General features: G+C 38.7%; 1 protein-coding gene across 21 annotated transcripts in view; it reads left to right on the top strand.

The window, feature by feature from the left end:
* The window catches only part of TENM3 (teneurin transmembrane protein 3), a 594796-nt gene that overhangs the window by 543716 nt on the left and 23733 nt on the right, over positions 1-27347 (top strand). For 18 of the 21 annotated variants that reach the window (XM_088056014.1, XM_088056017.1, XM_088056013.1 and 15 more), the window contains 7 exons: positions 2785-3052; positions 3622-3765; positions 7416-7665; positions 8117-8137; positions 13339-13571; positions 14164-14318; positions 15161-16035. In XM_088056014.1, the coding sequence (XP_087912140.1) occupies positions 2785-3052; positions 3622-3765; positions 7416-7665; positions 8117-8137; positions 13339-13571; positions 14164-14318; positions 15161-16035 (1946 nt within the window). The remainder of the gene's footprint in view (positions 1-2784; positions 3053-3621; positions 3766-7415; positions 7666-8116; positions 8138-13338; positions 13572-14163; positions 14319-15160; positions 16036-27347) is intronic. The other 3 variants (XM_088056027.1, XM_088056022.1, XM_088056020.1) reach the window with 1 other exon arrangement.

Here is a 27347-nt window from a genome sequence, read left to right as displayed (position 1 = left end):
TGACTCAGACACCAGCTCAAACTCTCAGGACAACAAACTCTGTGAAAATTGAGGTGACCCTTATCTCAGTCCCCCAAGTCAAATATTTCATAGCTGCCCTTAAGAGAAGCTTGATCATCCATAAGTAAAATGTCAGCCATTAGAACTTGGTGGTTGGGCAATAACTCAGTCCCCTTAGGGTATCAGCCTTTCTGAAGGTAGTTTGATACTTAGTCTGGAAAAGGTGAAGTACAGACAGCTTGGTTGTGTTGGTGATTCCTGATGTGACTTTTATTCCCTGTGACTTTCCTGATTGCTTTACAATTGATGTGTTGTCATGGCTCCCATAGGAGCCTTCTGCTGTGCCTGATGATTTACCTTTTTGGATGAACATTAAACTGTTTAATTCTCTTTGTAGTGCTTGACTGGGAGAGAGATTGAGTTGCGTAACCTTACCTATGCATTTCTAAAGTTCTCAAGAAAATAAGTTACTACAGGGAATATTTTATGGAAAAAAGGAAGTTGTAAGTCAGATTTCCAGCAGGCATTTGAGGCTTCTGCAGAAACTAATAATAGGGGTTTGGGTTTTGTTTCAAACCTCGCTGAGAACCGCATGAGTGTCCTAGTTTCTAATTTGATAGTAATCCAAATACACAGTGGAATTTCTTGAAAATTGAAACTTCAAGGTGTCCTCTTTATTGCCTCTTATCTCAGCCAAGAGTACTGGAAGACCACCTATGTGTTTAACACTACTCTTCCACAGTTGCAGTTGTAAAAGAAGCAATGGTCGTAACAGGAGACCACTGAAGTCCATTAAATTGTGTCCTATTACAAGCATATTATTTCTTTTTCTCTTCTTGCTTACAGAGACCTCCATCTGTTAGACTAGTTTTAATGTGCAGTATATGAGAGTCCTGCTGATGTCTTGAGGAGGAATTTGTCTTTTGTTCCTGGGTGGTTTGTGCTTTTTCCTTCAAAGTCTCAGAAAAGGAATGTGTTCACAATCACTTACCTCTCTAGAGAGAGGTGTTTTTGTTCATGTAGAAAAGATTTGCCTGTTCTCTGGATTAGACACTGTCTGTATATTGAGCTGAGGGAAAGCAGACTAGGATTTACAAAGGAAAATGAGGCCGTGCTCACCTCCTTCAAGGTGACTACTTCTTATTCCTTTTCAGCCAGGTTCTTAGTGGGGAACAAAGAAATATTCAAAGAATAATAATTAAGAATTTAAAAATCATAATTTCATTTGTCTTATATTTTCCAATTCCTACATTATTTCCCACAGCTCTATTATAGTCTCAGTGGAAAACAACAGCTTTATGTCTGTCAACATGTATCAGACGTAAATCATTATGCCAGACAATGAGTAAAAATAGTATTTCTGAATTTTTGTGACTGTTATTGGGAAGGAAGTAGATATAATTAATACTGTATAAATCTTTCTGTAGATCCAACAAAAATGCTGTTGCAGAGAATGGTGTAGCAAGTGTTGCCCTCCTTGAGAATCAACCACATTACTTTACCCTATCTAACACAGTCAATTTTTTAGAAGCAGTGTCCAAGTATTTCTCTTGCATAGATTGCTAACAGCACTTGTTTAGTAGTTAGCCAGTAGTTGTTTAGCTAGCCAGGTTTTGATCCTACTAAGGTCTTAAGCCTAGTATTTGTGACAGAGCTCTTCCTGAATTCTGCTTTCCACTAGTACTAAATGATGTTTAGTCTTCAGACTTCAGGACCAGGAGATAGAAAAGTAAAGTAAACCTTTCTTAATTTACTTCCTAAGAGTGTTCCTGTAACACCGCTAAGGTTCTGGGCTTGTGCTTCAGCATTCTTTGCAACCTTTGTTCTCTCCACCAAAGAAACATTGCCTTTATAAATGTGTCTAGATACATTTTTCTTCTTCTTTTGTTTGTTTCAATAAACCAGTATACCTGGTAGCTGTTCACTCCAAGTGCTGGCTGCTGTGTTTAAGTTCTGACTGAGGCACAGAACAATATAGGCTGCCTTTATCCACATTACACAGAAACATTTTGCATCCATCCATCACCCACAAAAGCTTCTCAGCTCAGAGGAAATGACAAGGTAGAGGAGGGGAGGAACCTTTTAAAAATGAAATTGACTCATTCCATCTCTCTGAAATGTGAAAGTGATAAGCTGATATCTGAGTAGTGAATATTGATCAGAAAATATGGGAAAACTTTCCCTGAGGCATCCTACTTATCTGTCTTCAAAATAAATGGAAGAATGCTCTAGTTTAAAGCATTTATAATCCACTGGTAATACAAATAATAAAATACCTGGAAGTTCTTCTTGCTCCTACAGGAGAAATTAGGCATTTCACCCCAAATCTCAAGCTTTGCTCTCTTTAGAGGCTCTGCTGCCTTTATTACTCATGCCTTTATTAGTTGGGACATGGGTGGCAGCATAATAAGGGGCAATTTTCACTTAGGTGAAAGATCCTTTTTTACCTCTTCAGGAAAAATCAGTTGGGAATATTTTCTCATGGTTCCTTTGCCCCCCATAAAAATAAAGGAGACAATTTTGGAACACTTGAGCAAAAAGTACCAACTAAACAGCTTCAGTATAATGAAGAACTTAGACTTAACCTTTTAGAAAAACTATGAAATTTTATTTCACGTTTTTATTATTTATCTATGGGTTTTTTTTAACCATGAAGACCAAATATAGATGACATTTCTTAATGGATTGTCATGAAATATGTTAGGCAGCCTCTTGTGATAGCTGCATTGTTTTGTTCAATTTCCAAATAATTTAAATACTGTTTTTTCTCTTAACAATGTATAGGTTCTTCATGAAGAAACGACAATACCAGGAACTGATTTGAAGTTATCATACCTGAGCTCCAGGGCTGCAGGATATAAATCTGTGCTGAAGATTACTATGACCCAATCTGTTATTCCATTTAATTTAATGAAGGTTCATCTTATGGTGGCAGTGGTGGGAAGACTTTTCCAAAAATGGTTCCCTGCATCCCCAAATCTGGCATACACCTTCATATGGGATAAAACTGATGCATACAATCAGAGGGTCTACGGATTATCTGAAGCTGTTGGTATGTGTTACAGAGGATTTTTGCACTTCTAATGTTGTCTTGAACATAGGGAAGCACAGCTCAAATTCTTGTATCCATTAAGTAGAAAGTGTTTTGCAGAATAAAATTATATCAGTGGATATTAAAACATATTAAAAAACACTAATCTAAGCTTTGAATTATGAGAAAAAATTTCCTTCAGAAGGAAAAAAAACCCATTTTTCATTCACGTGAAAAGTGATGTTTTTGACTTCTATTCCTTCCCATGAAGTATCTCTCAGCCTAAAAATACATTATGGTGTTTAGTCTGCACACTCTGTGTACTTTAAGTAAAGCACAATAGCAGTCTGACTTACATCACAAAATGGCTTTCCTCTGTACTTGTCTTAATTCACTTACTCTTAATAACTAAAAATATTTTAATAACGTAAGATTCTGGTTAATATTTTCAACATGGAAAAGAAGCCATAGGAATTTTCATGTGTCCTAGGAAAGCAAAAGAATATATGTAGTTTAAAGAAATCATATTATTTAAACTCTTCTTCAGAATGAGATCCTGTACTTAATGAGGACATGTGCTGTTATTTCAGTGTCTGTAGGTTACGAGTATGAGTCTTGCTTGGATCTAACTCTCTGGGAAAAACGGACTGCCATTTTGCAGGGTTATGAGCTGGATGCCTCCAACATGGGTGGTTGGACATTGGATAAACATCATGTATTGGATGTTCAGAATGGTGAGGAGTTAATTTTCTTCTTGTTCATTTTACTGTTCTGCTGTCCTGCACTTCAGGTATCTCATTCAGAGTTTTTGCTATTAGCTCTGTTATTTTTTAAAAAAGGAAATTATAGAACATTCTGTAAATGGTAAATGCCCTGGCTCCCCAGGGAAGTGGTCACATCACCAAGCCAGTCAGAATTGGCAGGAAGTGTTAAGACAATGTTCTCAGGCACACAGTGTGATTCTTGGGGTTGTCCTTTGCAGGACCAGAAGTTGGACTAAGTAATCCTGTGGGTCCCTTCCACCTCAGGGTAGTCTTTGTTTCTATGATTTACATCAAATGTCATGCTTCTGTATCCTAAAAATACATATGCATGAATAAATTCATCAAACAGTCTGTGTTGGATATGCTGTGGTGGGTTGACTCTGGCTGGACATCAAAGCTACCCAGTCACTCCCCAGCTGGACAGGAGAGAGAAAACGGAAAATGCTCATGGGTTGAGGTAAGGACAAGGACAGATCTCTCAGCATTCACCATCATGGGCAAAAAGAGAATTGACTTGGGAAAATTATTTTAATTTATTATCAGTCAAATCACAGTAGTATAGTGACAAAGAAAACCAATCTTAAAAGCAACTTGCACAATCTTCCCTTCTTTCCAGACTTAACTTTACTCCTGAATTCTCCACCTCCTCCCTGCCTGTGGTGCAGGGACATGGGGGCTGTGATCAGTTCATCACACCCTGTCTCTGTCGCTCCTTCCTCCTCAGGGGAAGGACTCCTCACACTCTTCCCTGCCCCAGCATGGGCTCCCTCCCACAGTAGACAGTCTCTGTGAACTTCTCCAATGTGAGTCCTTCCCACGGGCTGCAGTTCTTCACAACTGCTCCAGTGTGGACATGCTCCATGGGGTGCACTATTTCAGGAGCAGATGGCTCCAGTGGGGCCATGAGTCCTGGCAGAAAACCTGCTCCAGCACAGGCTCCTACTCTCCATGTGTCCAGAGGCCCTTCCAGGAACTTCCAACATGAGTTTCCCACAGGGTCACAGCCTCCTTTGGACATCCCCTTGCTCTGGCATTGGCCCTCCAGGTGGATATGTGCTCCATCATGGACCCCCATGTTCTGCAGGGGCCCAGCTGCCTCACTATGGTCTTCTCCCATGGGCTGCAGGGGAATGGGCTCTGGTACCTGCAGCAGCTCCTCCCTCTCCTTCTGCAGACCTTGCTGTCTGCAGAGCTGTTGCTTGCTCATATTCTCACTCCTCTCTCCAGCTGCAATTTGCTGTTGCACAGTAACTTTGGCATCAAAGCATATTTTTTGAGCATGCTGCTCAGCAACTGCTTGCAGGGAGCCATGTTTAGGAAACCTCAGGTCAATGCTGAACAGGAAGAAATTTGGAAAAACTTGTCTGGAAGCATGTAGGAAAGGTGAAGTAAGCAGTCACGCAGCTTAAAGTAGTAGTTGCTAGCACTGGATTTTCATGCAAGAGAGGAATCCAGAGTAATTATCAGGAAGATGGTCACTTCTGCAGTACTTGATGTCCCGTGAAGGTCTCCCCCTAGTACACAGTTATTATGTGTAACACAGTAGTCAACACCTAAAGCAGTGCTTCTGACTGGTAAGGAAACAAGGTAACCAAATCAAGGGGAAAGGTGTCATTGTATGTAATATAAAATGTAAAAAAAAAAAAACCAACCAAAAAACAAACAAACAAAACCTGTGCAAATTATTTTAAAGTAATCCACCTAAAAATGTGAAGAGCTATAATTAAAAATATATATGTAAGATTGATTCTGTTCACTGGGTAAATTGATGATGGCTTTAAATTATGTTTAAGAGTACATTTGACAAGTAATGACTTCTCAAAATGTCGTGTGTCTAATTGAATAAACCAAGTGGAGAGTTGTAATGACAAGGTGGATGAGATGCATAAATCTGTTCAGAAGAGAGTGCAGACAGTATTTGCACAGAAATCCAAACTACTGCAGTAAATAGTCTAATGTACATCTTTTAGTCTGTGATAATAGAAGAGAAATGTGAAGGACCAATTTTTCAAGGTAATGACAGAATAAATCAGGTGCAATAGTGCACTGTGCTGACTTCTAGAATTCCTCTGATGAAAATTGTAGAACTCAGCTATTTCAGGTAAAATTATAGTGCCATGATTGTCATAAATGATGTAATCATAGGAGAGGGGATTTTGTGTACTGTTAATGCATTCTGGTTTTAACTAGTCATGAAAAATACATTCTTCCTCTTTTGATTTAGATTACTAATTTAGATTACTTGCCAATAGGTTTCCATAAACCATTTTAATTTTTTCCAATTTTATCATATATATATTGGTTTTACATTTATAATCACATTTTATAACATGAGAAACAGTGAAGACACCTAAAACATTTAAAGAGGAAAGCAAAGTATTTTTTCTCCTACCTTTCAGTGCAAATCGTGCACTTTGAGAGTGAGAAGGGAAAGAGAAATACATCTTAAATTTCTTCTAAAGTTCTCAAAAGATTACTGTATCCCTCAGCTCTAAACTGCATGAAACTCTGGGCATGCAATCAATAAAACCCAGGTCTCTGTACAGTACAAAGTGACGTGTGGTTTACATGGATTATACCACGGAAAGATATATGGTGACTTACAAGTAGAGCCATAATAGCTGACCATTTGAAGGGGACACCATAATGGATTCATCACGAGATTTGAACAATGAGGGTCTTGGCAACACTTTAACATACTTTTTTTTTTCCCCCCAAGACTGAAGATTTAACATAAAGCATCCATTTTTCCTCTTATATTTCCTACATAGGCTGTAAGGAAGAAAAATACCGCTGGCACATTGCTTTGTCTTCACAAAATTATTGTTTCTTTCATGCCTTGAAGCAGAATTAAGTTTTAGAGGCAGGTTGGCCTGGCACCACATTTTTTTTTTGTTTTGACATTTTTAATAACTGCCTATAACTGCAGATATGGTATTGAGGCAGACTTTGTTGCCAGAGGAACACTTCTGTTGTGAGCTGAGTAAAGAATCTTTTATAATGTAAAATTGAGGCAATCTACAACTTTTTGAAGTGGCTCTTTAATTAATATTTACAATTTGCAACAGTAATCCACTTCAGATTACATTTGACATTATATTCATAATTAATTATACTAGGACTTTAGGAATACAATTTGCAAATACATTCTTTTTCTTTTTTTATAAGGCACATTAGAATTTCAGTCCTTTCTGGGCTATTTCAAAACTGTAAGGATGCAGAAACACAGACCTTCCTTCCGTTAATATGCTTTACATTTCCTTCAGCATGAAAATTTTTATTTTGAATTATAACTATAAAAATCATTAACATTTAGAAATAGTGAGTGAAAATATTTTGGGGTTTTAAGAGCTACAATATTTAGTGTTTCTACTAAATTTTGTGGACAAGATAATCTAATGTTTGCATGTGTATACCTAAATGTAACTATAGATGTTTTAATAAAGTTGTTTTTTGTAGTGAGAAAAATATGGTTGTGAAACAATAAAAATTCATTAAACTTACGCTAACTAGCTAAAAGAATATTTAGAATACTTTTGCGTCATTTTATATGTATACATTCAGAGTTTTTATGAATGTTATTGGGTTTTGGTTTGGTTTTTTTCTTTATTATCTGGCAGGAATCCTCTACAAAGGGAATGGCGAAAATCAATTTATATCTCAGCAACCCCCAGTTGTTAGTAGCATTATGGGCAACGGGAGACGACGCAGCATCTCCTGTCCAAGCTGTAATGGTCAAGCTGATGGTAATAAATTACTGGCTCCGGTTGCCTTAGCTTGTGGGATAGATGGCAGTCTGTACGTGGGGGATTTCAACTACGTTCGGCGGATATTCCCATCTGGAAATGTAACTAGTGTTCTGGAGCTAAGGTATGTTTTTTTTTCATCCTGGACTTTTGGAGTTATGAGTTATTGTGGCAAATTAAAGTTTTTTTAAAAGAAAAAAAAATTAAGAAATAAAAAGAAACAAAGAAATTAAATAAATTTCTAACGTCGTGGAAGTTTGAGTTCGCGAATGCTTTTGGGAACAAAAGTTGAGTCAAAAGATTTTTAAAGTATTTAGAACTGAAATGAAAACATTTTATCCTCTTAAAATATTTTAACTATGCTTTTCTAAATGTGAGAGTTTAATCTACCCAAAGTAATAATTCTGCAGATTTTATGAGTTAACGTATGTGGTCAATATAAGTGGACAAGGGAGAATCATTCACCACTTCACTAATGATAGATGTAAATGTTGCCTTCTTCTCATCTTTTAACATCCTTTCTGAATGTTTGTCTAATAATGTTTTTCTGTTCTTTTTTACTTGCTCCCACCAAGAAATAAAGATTTTAGACATAGGTAAGCATTCCTTAAAGAAGATTTATATTTTTCTAACTGTTCTTCTTTCTTTTTTAACAAATGAATGCTTATAATGGGCAAGTCATTTCTGAGATGTATTACTAGAAAAGAGGAGTATTTTTCAAAAATAATGAGTTCATATGTTTTAGTTATGTCAACTGTCAGGCTGTATCGTCCTTTCTGATGAGTTCCTCTTTTCTCATCACTCTCTGTCCACAGTCAGGCTTCTTGTTATGCTTGTGTGTGCCCTCCTTTGCTGTTCCTTCATCTCTGCTCACTCCTTGCTAGCAGCACTTCTGCTGATCCTATCAAAACTCACTCATTAATCAGATACATCAAGTATGATGAGAATGGCATATGAAAGTATCAAGGGAGTTCATTTCATTAGCCTTTTGATGCTGAATCTTTTCAGGCTCTCATTTAACAGATTTGTTCCTTTAAAGGTGAGCTTCTTTTAATAATGGAAGTTGAGATAACAATAACACAACTCCAGGAGTTAAGATTTTAAAATACACCAAGACTTAAAAAATAAGTCATAGAAACAACAGTAATCAGAGGATTGTAGTACAGTATTCATCCATCCTGGCATCTCTACAATAATGGCAAGAACAGAAGAGTAGGTGGATGCTTAGAATTGCTTTGCCACAGCAGCTGGTCCTGATAAGGAGGAAAAAAAAAGTCATGCTAAAATCTTGTTGCAGACATGAAACCCTGCAAACCTTTGTGGCAGATCTGCTAAGTATACAGTTTAGCAAGCCCATTGGTACCTTTCTCTCCTTTTGCTGCCATTTTCCTTCCTTGTTTTTAAACAAATCCCAGAGTCCTATCTCTTACGTCTTTTTTCTTAAATTCACTTTTCTTTGGACATACTTCTGTGTGAGGAAGGTTTTATGTTTTAAAAAATATGTTTCAGATCTATTAGGCAAAAGAATTCCATGACTAAATAAGGTGTGTGCATCAGTGCTAATGATCAGAATTGGTTTTGTGGGTTTTTTTCCAGGAATGACTCAGAGGCAGTCTCTTCTCTTTGGTGGGTTTAGGGTTTCACTACTGCAATTAGTTTTTATGTGTTCTACTGCTATTGAAAGAATGATATCACTTGTGGTATCACAAAGGTGTGATTGCACCTAGATAGGACATTGTCTTGGCAAATACACAGAATGTGTAATAATACTTAAAATGGGGATGTGGAATGTACAAAAAAGGATTAAAGAGTGGATACTATTGAGGTTTGTTTTGCTGTGATTTAGTAGCGCCACCCCCTCCTGCCTCTGGCAGATTTGTGGTCACAGCCTCAACTGCAGCATTTCAGAAACTGGATCCCCTGCATGTAAGAGAAGTTGATGAGGGAGAATACTGAAGCTTTTCTGCTTTATTCATGCCTAAACATGCAGAAGCTCTGGGTAGCAAAATTACAATCATACCACACAAATTAGTGTAACAGCATGGGCCCACATAGCAGCTGTGAAGTGGGGGCTCCTCCTGAGGCAGGAGACAGAGGACTGTGGGGGACTGGCTCTGCAGGAACAGTTGTGGACCCAGTAGGCAGGAGGTGTGGAGCCCACTGTGCAGCCCAACACAATTTATTACAAGTCTGAGTTTTCTCTCACATCATAAACATTTTCCCAGTGTCCACTCTCAGCCTTAGAGATTTGCTGATGAGAGACTTCCTAAGCCAAGAGTGGGATATTTATGCTTAATATCCCCTGCAGCTTTTTATTCTATTAATTTAGCTGCTTTTTATTTAAGACATGTGAACTCTTAGGATCCACCAAATCCTCTTGCCATGGGCACTACAGCTAAGGACACCCTGTGAGACCAACTACTTTCTTTTGGCTGCATGAATTTGTGCAGAGTCCTGTGAAATGCTGGAGAGGGAAGCACATCTGTCTGGCCTGTAAGAGGAGAAGGGAGCAAATGTCCAGTTTCACTGGCAAGCCTTTCAGACTGCTGAGATTTCTACTTAAACTGCAGTTTGGAAAACAGCCCTCAACAGACTACTTTGCAAAAGATAATTGCTAGGTATTAGAAGAAAATGCACTAAAAAATGCATTCCCCAAGTAACACTACTGAATGATGGAGGCTAAATACTAGTTCAGATCTCTTATCTATTCAAGCATTCACCTTTCCTGGCCTATAAACAGTGCTTCAGCACAGTGTGATGTATCTCCTACCTCAAGAAGCCTGTACTCTATTTTTGAGAGAGAATGCAGATCAAATTTCTCCACTCATGTACCAGTGACCTCACATTTTTTCAATCTCAAAGCTGAAATGATGTCTTTATACACACTGCTGCCTGTGGGTGATTAATGCTGATAGACATTCATGGAAGAAGTCACTTTTAGAAGGACTTTGAAGACAGGGAGGTCTTTTGTAGGCTATGGCACTATCCCAAATCTGCAGAGAGGCAGAAAAAAAAAGTTTAACAAAACATAAAAACAGCTTTGAGGGGATATATGGTTTAGAGGGTACATAGTGAAGGTAAGACAGGGACTGGAGCAGTAGGAGTATTTTCAACAGATGGAGAATACTCCAGGTGACCTGAGAGCTGAAGAATTAAAAGATTGGCCTAAGCAAGATAAAAGCAAAGGGAAATAGATCATTACAGCTCTGTGCACATGTGTGCATACTTTCAGTTCAAAGCACTTACTATCTGGCATAGACAGAACAGAAGTTAATTTTTAGACATGTCTTTACAGGAGCCAGTGTGGGTATGTAACTCCATGTTTTGCAGGCTACTGAAAGTGATTAGGCAATACTGAATGAGTCAATAAGTCACGGGCTGGGGATTTCAATTCTTTGCATTTGTTGTTATTGGTAGAAGGCAGAAGCTTAATTTCATTTCAGGGTACAGTGAAATTGCATAAACTCTGTAGCTTTCCAGCTGCTGGCGGCTTATCCCTGTACTATTTTTGAGATCTGCATAGTGCACATGAATGTTTTCTGCCAGGAAAACAAATGTAGTTTTCACTTGACAGTTATTCAGTTCCCCAAATTGTGTCTTTCTCCCATAAATTATTGGGGGTTTTTATTGCCTAAAGCCTCCTCAGCTGTTTAACCTTCACCTGAAAAGAAATGCTGAGGTTAAGCCTGTTGTATCAGCTCAGAAAGGAGCCATTAGACATCTACAAATGGCAAGTTGGAGAGTTGCTATTGATTCAGTAGTAATATCCTATGCAATTCCAAACTTGGAGGGTTTTTTAATAAAATGAGAAAATACATTTAAATTATCAGGTGTATTTTTTTGGTTTGATGAGGATACACTACTTACCATGAGAACTCATCCCCTGATTTCTTTTTTGTTGGAATTAATTAGAATGTACTTCTCCATATTTATAAAGAAAAGAGCTTTAAAACTTCTTTTTGGATATAAATAATTGTGTTAGGCATAAATTACTTACTTTTTGATTTGATGACTTCTTATTCGGATGGCTGAAAAATATGATTGAGGCAGTGTTAGATGGGTTGAAGAGAGGTACTTTAATTTAGATTTCAGTAGTATAAGAAAGAACTTTATTTTAAATTACAATGAAATAAAATTTAATTGCACATTTCACATCTTGCAATGTGTTTATATTTGAAGTGTTTGCAAAGTTTCTTAAAGACCAAAGTAATCATGTAAATGGGTATAATTTAATTTGCAGTCTTTGGAGGTATAAATAATTCGTACATTACTTAGTGATCATATTAAATGATCACTGCATAAATTAAGGTTTTGAAAATACCTTCTAACTATTTAGCACATTGGCAATAATAGATTTGTAACAGACAGAAACTTAAAGTAGGCCTGCATTTGATTGTTTTCAGACATGCTGCACAGTGCTCAGTGCAATAGCAGAGCTTTTTAAGAGGTGCTAATCACTGCGTATTTGATTTCATTAGCCTGTTTCACTTGGTTTCATTCGTTCTGAACCAACATGTTAAAAGTCTTAAAACCAAATAAAAACCTATTTATGCAGCACATTTTTTTCTGTGTTTTTGTAATTGGATAGCTATAAAAATCTGTCCCTGCTAAAAGACATAATTTGTTCACAAGTTGTTCCTGTTGGTCTCTTGTTGCATTTTCCAAGTGGCAGTACATAAAAATGTGTTACATTAGCACAGTTATGTATTTACAAAACGTGAAGTATAGCATTCTGTGAACAGATGTTTGGCTACCACCAGACTGGTAGATCTGTTTAAGCAGTGCTTTTGCAAACATCAGAAGTGACTGTTCTGACACTGCTTCAATCCATGAGGGGAGCATTTGAAATTACCTCATGTATTTACATGACCTTATTTCAGCTCTTCATGCCATAAATTAGGTCAGGAATCCCAACTGCAGTGGGTTAAGTTTCTACATCATAATGTATCAACACAAAAGGTAATCTCCAGGGCTGTTTTTTTCACCAGCAGGGAAGAAAAGACAGTAATTCTCAATTATGTGGCACCAATGGAGAGGCAAAATGTACGTTTCTGGGAAAATGGTTAGCAATATATATTTTCACTGTAATAAAGACTGTGCTGGCATAGTTAGCAGTTTTGTGCCAATGTGTACAGTTATTTGAAATATGACTCTGACTTAAGAAGAATGGAAAAGCTTTGCTTGGTCTCTGGTGGAAGAGATGACATTTCCTAATGTGTTAAATCATGCGTATCACGCATTTGAAAGCAGTGGATTAAACAAATACTTATGAATGATGTCTTATCTCTTGCCTGTGAACTCATCATTCAAACTCTGTCTTATCTGTTTATGAATTACAGAAACCATGAACCCCAGCAGCCTTATATAAATTATAATAGATAGGATAATACCAACAAAGTGTAAGTGAGGGCTGGGCTCCTGCTACAAAATTTTGGACTAGATCAGGGCTCCCACAACTCTCAGAGGGTTTTAAACTCCAGTATTTTGATTTGGTTTATTAAAGAGACATTTGCAGTCTCTAATGAGAGAGCCTGAACTGGCGTAAGAGCATCAAAGACAAAATGGACCTTCTTTCCCCAGAGAATTAATCTAGTTTGGGCTGCCTGTGACACAGATGAGAAATGTGGACCAAAACCATTTTGGGGCCATGACCAGTGCTACCTGCATGGAGCATCACCATTGACTTTAACTCTGTCTGCGTTACTTCACACTGCATAGGAACTAAACAGTTTTCTCCTTGATCCAATGTTAGGTGCAATTAACTACAGCATATGCAATGTGTGATTCCATTTTACAGCAGCAACCCAGCTCACAGATACTACCTCGCAACTGACCCTGTGACGGGAGATTTGTATGTTTCTGACACAAACACACGCAGGATTTATCGGCCCAAGTCACTCACTGGTGCAAAAGACCTGACCAAAAATGTTGAGGTAATAGGAGGAACAGGAGAGCAGTGCCTGCCATTCGATGAGGCAAGGTGTGGTGATGGAGGCAAGGCGGTGGAGGCAACTCTCATGAGTCCTAAAGGTAAAAAGAGTTCTCCCTCTGTAACATTCAAAATAATACAAAACTTTGGAGCTGGGGGCATAATTGTGTTTAGTTACTGAATTCAATAGTTGGCTCAAAAATTGGGGATTTGAGTTATTTTTTTCCAAGTAAAAAGTCTATAGAGGAAGAGAGCTACAGGGGACTGATTTTTTTGAAACCAATTAGGGGTGATTTTTTTAGGAAGTATTTGGCTTGAGTGGTTATTGAACATTTTTAAATGCTCAATAAGAGCATTTATATTATGTGTTTGGCAGGCAGCAGTGAATATCTAAGATGAACGTTGCTTTTGGTTCCATTTATCCCATATTTAAAGTTAACTTAAAAGCTACTCCCTTTCCAACACACAAAAGCAAATGAACAGCAAATGCAATCAACAGTAGTGTATTTCATGCTGAATATCGGTTTCTCTTGCAAAATACATTAGCAAGCTGTGTTACTACCTACTTCCTGAGACCAGATTTTCTGCCTACAATTTCCACTGTATACATGCTACCTCTGCCTTTAGTTATGGATAATATATTCACTGCTAGTACAACAAGAGAAACCCTAATTTTTATTTGCTTCACTGAAGGAATAGCAATAGACAAGAATGGGTTAATCTACTTTGTTGATGGGACCATGATCAGAAAAGTGGATCAGAATGGAATAATATCGACTTTGCTTGGCTCAAATGATCTCACCTCGGCACGACCTCTAACTTGTGATACCAGCATGCACATCAGCCAGGTACTTTTCAGTTGCTGCTAATTTGGAAAGCTGAGCTGGAGGTAGAAACTGAAATGCAGTTTTGCACCCCTTAAAATAAAACTAAGTGTAGTGTGATGGATATTTAACAGCAGGTTTGGGGGAGAGAGCAACCTGTTCCACAGGCGTGAATTGCACTGTATCCTCTTAGCTGCTGTATTCAATTTTCCTGCCCATAAAGTTCAGTTTGGTTTAGAACAGCAAAACTATCAGCAGAAAACATTAAGCCTGGTAGTAAATACTGGGAGAATGGCATATCTGTTAGAACTATCTTGGCATGTTGATGTTTTCTGAATTGTTGACATCCTTAGCCTACTGTAGTGAATGAAAGGATTTACACAAAACCCCTGCATTTTTCTATTTGTCTTAAAAACTTGTGTAGGTAAGAAGGGCTAGGTCAATAGTGGTATGTTCAAAGGATGGAGTACAGTGTTTCATAATCTGGAAGGTAGTACAAAATTTTTGCTACTACAAGAATAAAAGATGAATACTGTTGACAAGTATTTAGACATTGAGATCTGTCTCCGTAGTCATTTATGCATTTGTGATACAGAAAAGTATTGCATTTATTGAAGGGGAAACTCAGCCTGTATTACAGTTTCAATGCAACTGCCTTTCTTTTCAATAAAATGGATACCTGAATATTGTTCCGCTTACCTCCCTGAAAAGCTTTAGTTTGCTGCATGTATTCATGCAAGTTCTTCAGTCATGATTACTTACAGCAGATGGGAAATATCCTTACAGCCGTGTCTAAAACTGAAGGCTAATTAATTAATTTATTCTGCAGTGGTTAACTGTTTAACAAAACACTTCTATTTGTTTAGGTTCGTCTGGAATGGCCTACAGATTTAGCTATAAACCCAATGGATAACTCCATTTATGTTTTGGATAACAACGTGGTTCTGCAGATAACTGAGAACCGTCAGGTTCGCATTGCTGCAGGGAGGCCGATGCACTGCCAGGTCCCCGGGGTGGAGTACACTGTGGGCAAACACGCTGTCCAGACCACGCTGGAGTCAGCCACTGCCATTGCCGTGTCCTACAGCGGGGTGCTTTACATTACAGAAACTGATGAAAAAAAGATAAATAGGATAAGACAAGTCACAACTGATGGAGAGATCTCTTTAGTTGCTGGAATACCCTCAGAGTGTGATTGCAAAAATGATGTTAACTGTGACTGCTACCAAAATGGAGATGGCTATGCTAAAGATGCCAAACTTAATGCCCCTTCTTCCTTAGCTGTGTCTCCAGATGGCACCCTGTATATTGCTGATCTGGGAAACATTAGGATACGGGCTGTGTCAAAGAACAAACCCTTAATGAATTCAATGAACTTCTATGAAGTTGCTTCTCCAACTGACCAAGAGCTGTATATCTTTGATGTCAATGGTACTCACCAGTACACTGTGAGTTTAGTCACCGGAGACTACCTGTACAATTTTAGCTACAGTAATGACAATGATATTACTGCGGTAACAGACAGCAATGGGAATACTCTTCGGATCAGGCGGGATCCCAACCGGATGCCAGTAAGAGTGGTCTCTCCTGATAACCAAGTCATCTGGCTGACCATAGGCACCAATGGATGTTTGAAAAGCATGACTGCACAAGGGCAGGAGCTGGTCTTATTTACCTACCATGGCAACAGTGGACTTCTGGCCACTAAAAGTGATGAGACTGGATGGACCACTTTTTTTGAGTAAGTACATAAAATAAAGTCGGATGCCTTATAGTTATTATTGAGTTCTGCAGGACCATTTGAAATATTGCTGGGTGAAGTAACAGTAAAGTTGACCCTTGATAACAAAAAAGCACAAAAAAGATACTTTTAATTTCCCATGCTGTCTTCCTGTGTCTTACTTGTCTGACTTCTTCTGAACATTGGGTCTGAATAATTTTGAATTCATTATTTTGAACTTCAGTTTTATATATTGAAATAATAGTGAGACAACATTTCACTCTTGTCAAGAAATTTGTAACTCAGACAACCATGGGTTTGTAGATTTGCATCAAAAACTAGATTTTCATCCCACTTGCTCATTAGATTGACATTCTTCTGCTGCAAATACTGACAAGAAATTTGTCTTCGCTGCTGCTTTTACTTTATTAAGTAAAAGCGTTTCTGCATAGTCTTTCACCCAAAAATAACATCTGGGTGGATAGCAAAAGGTTGTGTTTCACTGAGTGGCAAGTACATAGGAAGGATCTCCTGGACTGCACAGCAGGCTTTCACACAGGTGGATGCAGATGGAGGAAGCTGAGAAAAGAAATGTGGGCCATGGGGGAAGTGTCATTCCTGTAGGAATCAATTGAAAACACAGAAACCACCAGCACCATGGCATGTACAGGTGCAAGCACAACAGCAAGAGGTATTACTGGAACAGTAGGACTTTTAATTTTACCAACCTCAGAAAAAATCTTTTCAGTGAGTTGCTTTAGCCTGTGTTACACTGATTAAGTCATCAATGCCTGTTCATATCAGACAGATTAGCAAAGCGTTTTACACAATCTTCAATAATATTGACTAAAGGAGATCATAACAATTTATAGATAAACTAGTAGAACCAGAGAATTCACATATGGGCTTTATAGGCAACTTAATCTCCAAATGAACTGCCAACTGATACACTAAGCAAATCATAACTAAAATGCGGCTTAAAACAGAAACCATTATTTCAAAAAAGGTCAATGTAGAATTAACACAGTTTTTTTCAGTTGTTTCTGCCAACTGAAAAAATATGTGTATTTTTAACTTACATGAAAGACATTATGAGATTGGGTAAAAAGATGTCTATGAAGGAGTGGTAGTGTTAGTGTGATAAGTAAAACTATTAAGAGGCCCTCTAGTTCAACTATTCAGGATTACAAAGGACATCATGAAAATTCAGTAAGTCCCTCTAATTTTTTTTTTTTCTCCTCTTCTTTTCTTCTGTCTTTATGATGAAATGCAGTAGCAACTGCTTCCAAGGTCAGGGCCTAAAAAAAAAACTTTCAATTCAACACACATGATAAAGAAAATAAAGTGCCAGTGTCAGGCAGTGGCAGCAAAGCCAAACATCTGTGTTCTGAGATAACTTCATATTTCTGTTAGTGTACATTTGGCTGAGGCAGGGTGCAGGAGGACTTTGAGCACCTGTATCTACTCTCCAGCCTTTGTAGATGCCCATCAGAGAAACAAGAGCAGCAGGTGCTGCTTCACTGCATATTGTGTCCTGAAGTGGAGACAGGGCTAGAAATGCTGATCCCTGACAAAATCAGCAGGTGGGATGGTACTGCTGCCAGCTTTAAGGTAGTCTTACAATAATCTGTAAATTGGCAGGGCTTTGGTAGCGGGCACCTTCCCAAAGCATTAGCACACATCTGTAATATTTAACTGTGCTTTGGTGCATCCACAGTGTATCTTTTTAGGTCCTGCCAAGAGGACACAGAAGTACAATGAGGATACACAGAGGAATGAGAAAGTGTTGTATTGGCAGGGCAAGTGTTCTCCTTCTCGTGAGTTAGCCCTGTCCTGTATGCTGAGAGACCAAAGCACAGCTTTGGGTGGGCTGGGAATAGCCATCCACTTCCACAGAGGGTAAAGTCAGCATTTAACTGTGGCAGACACAGCCACTTGTTTCCAATAGGCAAGTTGGGCAAGACAGTTGGTTTGGGAGACAGTGAAGTCCCATGCAGAAATTAAGGCATCTGCTGGGTACAGCAGGCACTTTAAATCATGCTGGCATTCATATTGGCTAGTTGAGGACCTAGAGTTTTAATCAGGGCAGTAATTTCTCATCATGTTGTCTGTAATTTCTGTGTAGCCTACTGTGGTGTACTGCAGTAGCTGGTGGCTCCTGAATGTATCTTAATGGTGTCTGCGTGATCACAAAAAAAGTGGATATTATATTCACTATTCAGTGGATGATAGGTCTATAGCTTTCATTATTGGGAGAATTTAGGGTACTGTGTGTCATGAAGTACATAGCTATTTCCTGAGTATGTAAATAGCTGTCTTTCACACCTGATCTGCTTTCATGCAGACTTTCTGGTCTGAATTAGGTTATGTCCAGCTGGCTTACAGAGAGCCCAAAGGGCAGGCTATTCCCCTCAGTAAGTATTAGTATTATTTCCAAGCTGCTGCTTATGCACTTCCTAAACAATTACCTCCAACCAAAGTCTCGTTAGAATTCCCAAGCTGAAGTAATTATGGAAAAAGCTAGGCAATTTCACTCTCCCCAAATTTGCAAGTGTATGAGGCTTTTGCAGAAGTAAAGATATTTATCTCCTCCCTGTAGCCATGGTGAAGCAGTAATCTGTTTAATTGCAACAAGGAAGATTCAGATGAGACATTTGGAGGAGCTTCACTATGAAGATTTTGGAGCCCTGGAGCAGACAACAATGATAGTGACCCCCTGCCCTTCATAGACTGACTTTAAAAACAGATCAGACATCTTTCAGGACCAGTGCAGGAAGAACAGATCCTGCCCTGGGGTAGGGGTTGGACTGCATGACCTCTCAAGGTCCCTTCCAGTAATGTTTTCTATCATGTTATGTACAAGTTAAAACCCAAAATAAAAAATTATACTAATTATGTAAAGCTACAGGGAATAAGGGGCAGGGGGAATGCACTGCGTTATTTTTTGTGCCAAAACAGGATTCTTAAAAACATCCATCAGCCATCATAGCTACTTGCTTCTTTTGAATATAAAATCCCCATACACCAGATCTATGTCTGTATATTTCCCTTTTGAAGGAAAAAATAGTGACCACAACTCTTTTGCCACTTTTTATTCTAAGATCAAGTATTATTGTGATTTCTTGGCGCTGATGATTTGTAGCATTAAATCTGATGACGCTGGGTTTCGAGAGGTTTCTGGTACTATTGCCAAAATGGAGATGGAGATGGAGATGGAGACCATGAATTATCATAGAAGAGTTTGTGTGGGGGTGACATGGTGTACAAGTGTGTATCTGAGCTTCTGCATATTCAGGTTTGTAGGTAGGATGGGCTAAAACATTTTCAGATTAAATGTTTTCTATTGAAAAGAATGAAGCCTTGTTAAAATGGAAAAGTATCCCTCAAACATCAAGTGAGGAACAAGAAACTATGAAAACATTCTGACTTCATAATTTTTCAACTCCATTGCTGAATGCATTTTCTTTTAATATTACAGTTTATTTATGTGTTTTATTTACTCTATTACTCAAATTCTCAAAATACTTTGAGAAAGTGCTAGATTTTATATTCCGTGGTGAATTCAGACTTTCTTCCCACTCAGAGGTAAAAATATTCAACTGCTTGAATGTCCAATGGACTAGAAATGCTTTTTGTCAAATAGCTTTGAGTATAGCTGTGTTTTTTCATCTTTTGATTGTCACACATCTGTTTAAGTGGCTGAAACTACACAGAGAAAAAATACTGTAGGTTTTGTAATAAAAAAGTTCAGCCTTAGGAGCAACTCAGGAATAGCTTTGTGAACTATTCTCCTGTGCAAATCTGGTTGTATAAGTGGAGCATGGATCCAGAGAACCTATTTTAGCTGTCTCAGTAGTTTGAGAGCAGGTTTATGAAAATGATTCAACATTCAATCTTTTTTTCCTTTTTCAGAACTTTTCAGTGCAAAGGGGAAATATTTGCAAAAACATTGCATCCCAAAAATTGGCAATCACTGCTCTGGCACATACTAAAGCATTTGGTCTTGTTTCTTCCCATGGCTTTTTTTCCATAGTTTAAATCACACTAATATCAGATCCAAAAGAAATTTACTTTTTTTATTTATTTTAGCCTGGACACTAATTAATCTATAGTTTATTTTATTTAGTCTCCTCTTTCCCTGAAGAAGGGAAGGACTGACAAGAAATATTTTTTTACATTATTTTTGGTTTTTGCAGTGAAATTGTAAGTACTAGCTTGAATGACTTAGGATATCATATAATCTGTTTTCATTGCTTACAGACTTGGGGGATTTTTAATATCTTTACTGCAATATGGATTTGTAAATTTCTGTTTTGCTAAGGGTTATAATGTACTGATCAAAACTGACACCTTTTATTTCAGGAATGTGTACTTTTTTAAAGCACTATCGCTCAAATTCATAGTAACTATTATCTGTTTTCAGAGGCCCAAAAACTGCTGAATAAAAATTATATTAACAGAGCATTTACAAAAATGATTGAAAATGCATGCATACTAAAAAACCAATGGAGCCATATGAAGCTAGAAGTTGCCCAGATTAGGTTTTATATTGAAATTATAGTATTAAACAAGGTATAAAAGTAATCAGCCTAATCAAATTCTCTTACAAAATTCTGAGATATCTGAGCTGGAAACTATTAACTATAACTGCATATTATGTATGCATAATATGAGCATTTAAACAGATAAATCTTAAAAGTTATACTAATTATCTGCATATTAGCATTTTGGAAGTGACATTTCCTAGGTAGCCTATATGGCATTATTTCTATGCAGCAGTTTCCATTCTGAATTTACATACAGATAGCCAAGCCAGGTGCACAAAAGAAAGAGCGTTTTGTCTTGACCTAAGAAGAAGCAGAAGCAAATGCCTAAAAAGCCTTGCGGGTGCCTCTGTGCAATCGCCCAGCCCCCAGCCTGCAAGCCCGGGTCTCCATCAAAGCCCTGGCATTCCAGCAGTTGCCAGCCAGGCAGCCGTGCCAGCCTGTGGCTGATTTGTGCTCCTTAGGTTGCTTGAGGAACTGGCAGAGTCTGCTCTGCGAGGGAGAATCCCTCCAGGACAAGCAGCCAGCAGCCGTGGCTGCCCGGGCAGACCTGCTGGGCAGGGCTGCAGTCTGTGTGCGCATGGGAGTGCTCGGCGCTGTGCCCATCTCGCACAGACACAGAGTCCTCCCCTACAGCTGCTCTGCAACAAATCCTGCTCAGCCCAGGGTTGGGTGTCTGGGATCTGTCCCTCTGCAGTCACAGCCCGGCTGCTTCTGCAGGTTCTTCTGTAAAAAGACAGGTGTTCCTTTCCTGTCAAGCTCTTCTGGAAGGTTCAGGCTCAGTGTGCTCTCCTTAGACATGAAGTAATCCCAGTATCCACTGTTCCTTTTCTCTTTTCAGCTTTCTCTCATTTTTCTTCCTCTTCTTTTAGCAGCAGTATCAGCAGGAAGAGATCTGATCCAAGCTAAGATGGCTCCTCCTGTCTGGAAATCGACTGCCTTTCTTCCATTACTCTGTTTTACTCTCCAGACCTCCTACTATGTTTCCTTACTTTCTTACCTTGTATCTTGCTCCTTCACACATCTCCCGTTATTTCCCTAAGGTGTGTTTGACTTTCCTGGTTTTTCCTTTCCCAGCAGTGAATTTCTTCACAGTCCCCTCTCGTATCTCTTGACAGTCCATCCAGTGTTTTCCCCGACACTTCATGCCCTGAGCTCATTTGTCTTGTCCTTCCTCTCTCTCTCCCACTCAATCCTTGTCTTCAAGGCAGTGCAACAAGAAGCAAAGAGAGTGACATTAGCAAGCACATTTCTTACAAGTTTACTTTGCTCCCACAGTTAAATTAATGAGCTTTCCAGCTATTCTGGAAAGGTGGTGAAATCATGCAGAATGCAAAATCCTTACAGTAATTTATGGACTCTAGAGAATTGCAAGCAAAAATCTATTTTCACTGTGTGCTGCAGAGTTTGCATATTATGCTTTTATTAGCAATGCATTCCGTGCTGTGGTTTCCCTAAAACTCTGTGATACAGAGTCAGATATTGCCTCTGGCTTGGACTTGTTTAGTTTCCCCAAGTACCTGGCACATCATCTGTAACTGTAAACAGTTGGCAACAGAGAATAGATCGTGTTTTGCAGTTTTTCTTTTGCTTCATCTTAATACATTACTTGTGGAGTCTGACCTGGAAATACTGAAATTTGGCTACAGAAAAGTCTATGGAACTTATGCCGAAAAGCAAGTATTTAATTTGATCAGATGAAAACCATACCCTAACAGTAGTGTCAGTTCACTTGCACTTTTACTGTATATTAAGAGGTTCAAAATCCAGTTTTCATAATTACTATTTCTGTACCTTTTCTGGTAACATTGGAGGTGGGGGGAGGTATTTTCCTGTAACATTTGTGTTTCTATTTGTGTTTCTATTTTCTATCCCATTTATACTTCACTAGTATAAGTACCTAAAAATGCCTAAGGTTCTTTTTACTTGTAGTTTTGAGGCTTTCATTGTAATTTGGTTCTGCTTATTCTTACAAATACCAGAACTTTGTACAAAAGTGTAATCTGGATTTTTTTTTATCCCTACTAAACAACACTATCTGAATATCCTTGGTATGATAGTGCTTTTTAGGTATTTTTATCCTTTTACTACCAACAGCCTTTGGTACCTTCTGCTTTTACTGCTGCTGCTTCTTGCTTCATCAGTGTAAAATGTAGTGCCTATACATATTCATTCAAGCACTTTCTTTTAGCCAATTATCTTGTTCTTGCATTGACTTTTATGGAATCACATGAACCCTTGATTGCAAACTGTGACATACAAGTGCAGTGTCTTTAATCTTCCCATACTATGTATACTCAAGCAACAAAAACCATTCTCTTCCTTCTTAATTGTTTCTGAAATGTCTTTTGGGGAATATTTTTGAGATATGCAGTCCTTGCATAAGTGCCTTTGTATCCACATTGCCTGGCACAATGCAGCATGAAATACATATGTTTCTCTCTTAAAGCATATTTGCTTCTCTTCCTCTCAATATGACACAAATTGAAGATCTAGTAGCCATAGCCCTCTCTCACATCTTCATGTAGACCCATAGAGGCAAGTCTGGCCAGAAGGCAATTAAAACTCTCCCTTTCTATTCAAACAAGCTAAGTATGCTCTCTAACCAAAGAGAACTTGTAGGGAAAAATATCAAGCTGATATATTTAATTTGTGGTTTTTTTGACTTTCCACTGAATATATCAATGCTACACAAGTATGTAACCATGTTTCATGCAACATGCAATTTCTGAGAGGAACTTGGATGGCTGTGCTTGCTGACAGGACTTACCATGTTTCTTCTTAAGATAAATCATTCAATGCATTTTTAAACTCCTATCTTCAACTTTAAAGAATAGAGGTTATGTCTCACAGTTTTCTAAACCAGAACTGTAACTTAGCTTTACAGTAGATGTCATAATACATTATATTATTTAGTCTTTTAACACTGGAGCACAAGTTTGCTGTTTCAAACTCATCCTGCTTAATAGAAAAAACAGCCATGTTAAAAATAATCCATGTAACATTAGATGCAAATATGAAATTTTTTTTTAGAACTGCAGTGTGTCCCCTAATTTCCCTGATAGCAGTAGTATGTCTCATCCAATAGACATTCACCCATTTCTTCATTCTTGAATGTTACTGTTTCTTCTCCTTAGAACTAGGCTACATAATAAAAGCAGACCTGAGAAGCCATTGAATAAATAAAAATATCAAAATCAGAATGCTGAAGACACATATCAATATTATTACATCTTAGATGTAGGAAAAAGGAAGAACTGCTTTAATTTCTGTCAAGAAAGTCAGCATGTGATGTCTGGTTTCAGAAAGCACTTAGAAGTAAGGATAGTACCACAAAATAAACAACTTTGTTTGTATTAATGAAATAAATGTCCTGCACTGTCGATCCAGTCAGCTCTGCCCAGGCTCCTGAAAGTATGTCTCACTTCTGGCTTTATGAAGGACTTCACAATAACATTTGTTCAGTTATTGATATGTTAATGTTCTTGTTCCATGTTAGATTTTTTTGTCAAACAGAAGTGAGGGAGGCTAGAGTCAAGCCAGCCCACCCTCCTTCGTGCTCAATTTGGAGGGAACCTGGTGTGGTGAGGGTGGAAGGACAGCTCAGGACTACATATGAAATGGCTAATCTCTGTTTTCAGTCATGCTATATTCAAACATATTTTCAAGCCCCATCAAGAGATTTGGTGTTCCTTGATGTCCCAGTGAGGCCAGACTGTTAAGCGCTCTAGGAAGCCTACAAGGGACATGCAGTTTAAAGTCTTACCTTAGGAGTCCCCTCCCAGGAATGGGAAGTCTTTTATTTCTGAAGCCTGCCATTAATTGGGTGTGACTTGTACTCTGCAGGAATAAAGTTCTTTTTCTAAATTAAACCACAGAACCTAAATCTAACAATTATTGTTTACTATCTTGGTATTCCACTGCCCTAAAAGGAAAGAAAATACACCCATATAATTTTGATTTGCTAAATTTGCTTTGCAGACATAATGTAATTTAATAAGTTGATTTGTCCCCTTTTTGTGACCCTGTAAAAATAGCCTTATTGAGTTTTACCTTTCAAAATAAAAATAAATTAAATAAAATCTCCACCCTACCAACAAATAAGAATTCAGGGGAAAAAAGCAACATTACATCTTATTCTGTGAGCAAAAAAATCTGGCCAAACAGACCAGCCTTACATCCTTTTCTCACTAAAGGCCTGCACACTCCACTCTGACAGTGTAAGCAGACCTTACAGCAAGGAACAATTTGTCACACAAAGTATATATACACCAACATTTCTTTTATTTGAAAGGCCATACTCTGGTATTTATACTGACAAGGCACACAGTTTATTTGTGCAGTAACAGATGAGCTAAAAAGGTGGGGGAGGTGACACACAGACAAGGCAGCAGCCCAGAGGAGCCCTGAGGTTAGGGAAGCTGCCTGTCAGCACACCCTGGCAAATCCAGAATCCATCCTCTGTGCATCCTGCAGGGCTCAGGGGCAGTGAATTCCCATTATGGGGAAGTTGAAAAATGAAGGATGAGTGTTGAGGTCTTGTAGATAATAGCCCAGCTACTGTATTTAGTCTCATCTTCATAAGAACAAGCCCCCTTGAATTGCTTCTGAATTGGCCGCACCGAGTTCGTAAGAGTGTGAGCTGCTGAGGCACACCCCCAGCTCTGGAAAGCTGCTTCATCCCTGAAAATGCCTCTCATGTAAGCCACACTGCCTACATCCTGCTGCTCCCAGTGCACCCCTTCCCCAGGCACATACACTGGAGCTGTTCTTCCTTCTCTTCAGAAAGCACCAGCTTCATTAACCCTGTTCATGTATGCATGTAGGGTGCATGTCAGATATGTGAGTTGGGAGAGACTCCTTGGTTTTGTTGCTGCATATGAGAATATACATGGCAGGTGTTTGCTGCAGCAATCAGCACAGCATGGAGGACTGCAATACCATACAGGCAGTGAGTGAGAAGTTTGGCAGTATTCTGGCAAAAAGTGAGGCATCCTCAGCATGTATTGCTTCTTTCTCCACAAAGCACCACTCCCCCAAAATACCTGGCTCCAAATACCTGGAAATAATTTTGGATTGGGCCGTGAAAGTGGTCAATCTAATGCAGCACAAGCACTGAACTCCAGCTTGTTTGTCTGGTTGTGCAGTGAAGTGGAAAATGAGCATCAAAACCTTCTCCGTATGGGAGTGAATGAGCTATCATGGGAAAAGGTGTTGATTCATTCCTTTGAGCTCCCTTTCCAACAGACACATTTCCTGCAGTGGTTCTCATTTAGAGTGTGCCTAAATGTTGTTTTGCAGATGAGTTATGGCTGTCAGGAAAGGCCTATTTAAGTGAATTGTTCACGTCTGGTGTGCTGAATGCCAGTTTACAAAAAAAGACCGAAAACCGTCCTTTTAACATTGTGACAAAATAGACACACCAAATAAAAAGCCTCAAGAACTGCAGTTATAACAGGATAAGGTGAAAAGAGAAATTGTCAATCACTTTCCAGCTGAGGAAATCTCTTCATTAAATCCAGACTAAAAAATTCATCCTGACCACATTGTTAAGACCATTACCTGAATTATTTAACCAGCTGTGCAAACAGTTTTATAAGATTTCTCCAGATGAAAACAAGGTAAAGACCCTTTCCCCATGAAAAAAGCCATCAGATAAAGGAACAGGAAAAGCTTGAGCTGTCTTACAGTTGGTTGGACAGGACAGAGAAATGTAGCTGATACAAATACTTTTAATGACCTTCTAACTTAGGTGGTTTTGTGAATTTGCATTTTCTGCCCAAATTCCATTAAAAAACAAGTAGGCATATGCATTTCTGTCCAGAATTGGGATTCTGGCTGTAGTTTAATTTAGCTCTTTCCTAGAATCACCTATTTCCTCTAATTCCTGTTTGTCCACTTTTTTCTCAGAGCTGGGCAGAACAGAAGAGAAAAGGAAAATAAAGAGACAGGTGAAAGGAAGAGGGAGAGGGGAAAGGAATAAAGCAGGAAAGAAAGGAAGATTTTTTTTTTTTTTTAATATATTTAGAATTCTGTAAGATTGGAAAGAATATTGCTTTTTTTCATAAAATCATAGAATATTCTGAGTTGCAAGGGACTCACAAAGATCATCAATGTCCAGCTCCCAGCCCTGGCCCTGCAGAAAACAGCCCCAAGAGTAACACCATGTGTCTGAGAGTGTTGTGCAAACAATCCTTTATTTCTGTCAGGCTTGGCTCTGTGACCACTTCCCTGGGGAGCCTGTTCCAGTGCCTGACCATCATCTAGATGAAGAACCTTTTCCAATATAAACCATGTCCAACATAAACCTCCTCTGACAGAGTTTCATGTCATTCCCATGGGTCCTGTCACTGGTCACCACAGAGAATAGATCAGTGCCTGACCCTGCACTTTCCCTCGTGAGGATGTTGAAGACCACAGTGAGGTCTCCCCTCAGTCTCCTCTTCTTCAGGCTGAATAGACCAAGTGACCTCAGCTGCTCCTCACAGGGCTTCCCCTCAAAGCCCTTCACCATCTTCCTTGCCCTCCCTTGGATGCTCTCTAACAACTTTATATCCTTCTTATATTGTGGTGCCCAGAACTGCCCCTCGAGGTGAGGCCACCCCAGCGCAGAGCAGGGTGGGACAATCCCCACCCTTGCCCAGCTGGCAGTGCTGGGCCTGATGCACCCCAGGACATGGCTGACCCCACTGGTTGCATTTTTTCTCATGTTTAACAATATTCCAGATAAGAGAAAAAGAACAATCCTATCACTTCTTACACAATAATAAAGTAAAATTTTAAAAATCC

The sequence above is a fragment of the Pseudopodoces humilis genome, chromosome 6, assembly GCF_049639895.1.
Source record: "Pseudopodoces humilis isolate 2021_Gansu_Grassland_sample_001 chromosome 6, ASM4963989v1, whole genome shotgun sequence".
Classification (NCBI taxonomy): domain Eukaryota; kingdom Metazoa; phylum Chordata; class Aves; order Passeriformes; family Paridae; genus Pseudopodoces; species Pseudopodoces humilis.
Note: the sequence above shows the minus strand (reverse complement) of the source record. Positions and strands in the feature narration are given on the sequence as shown.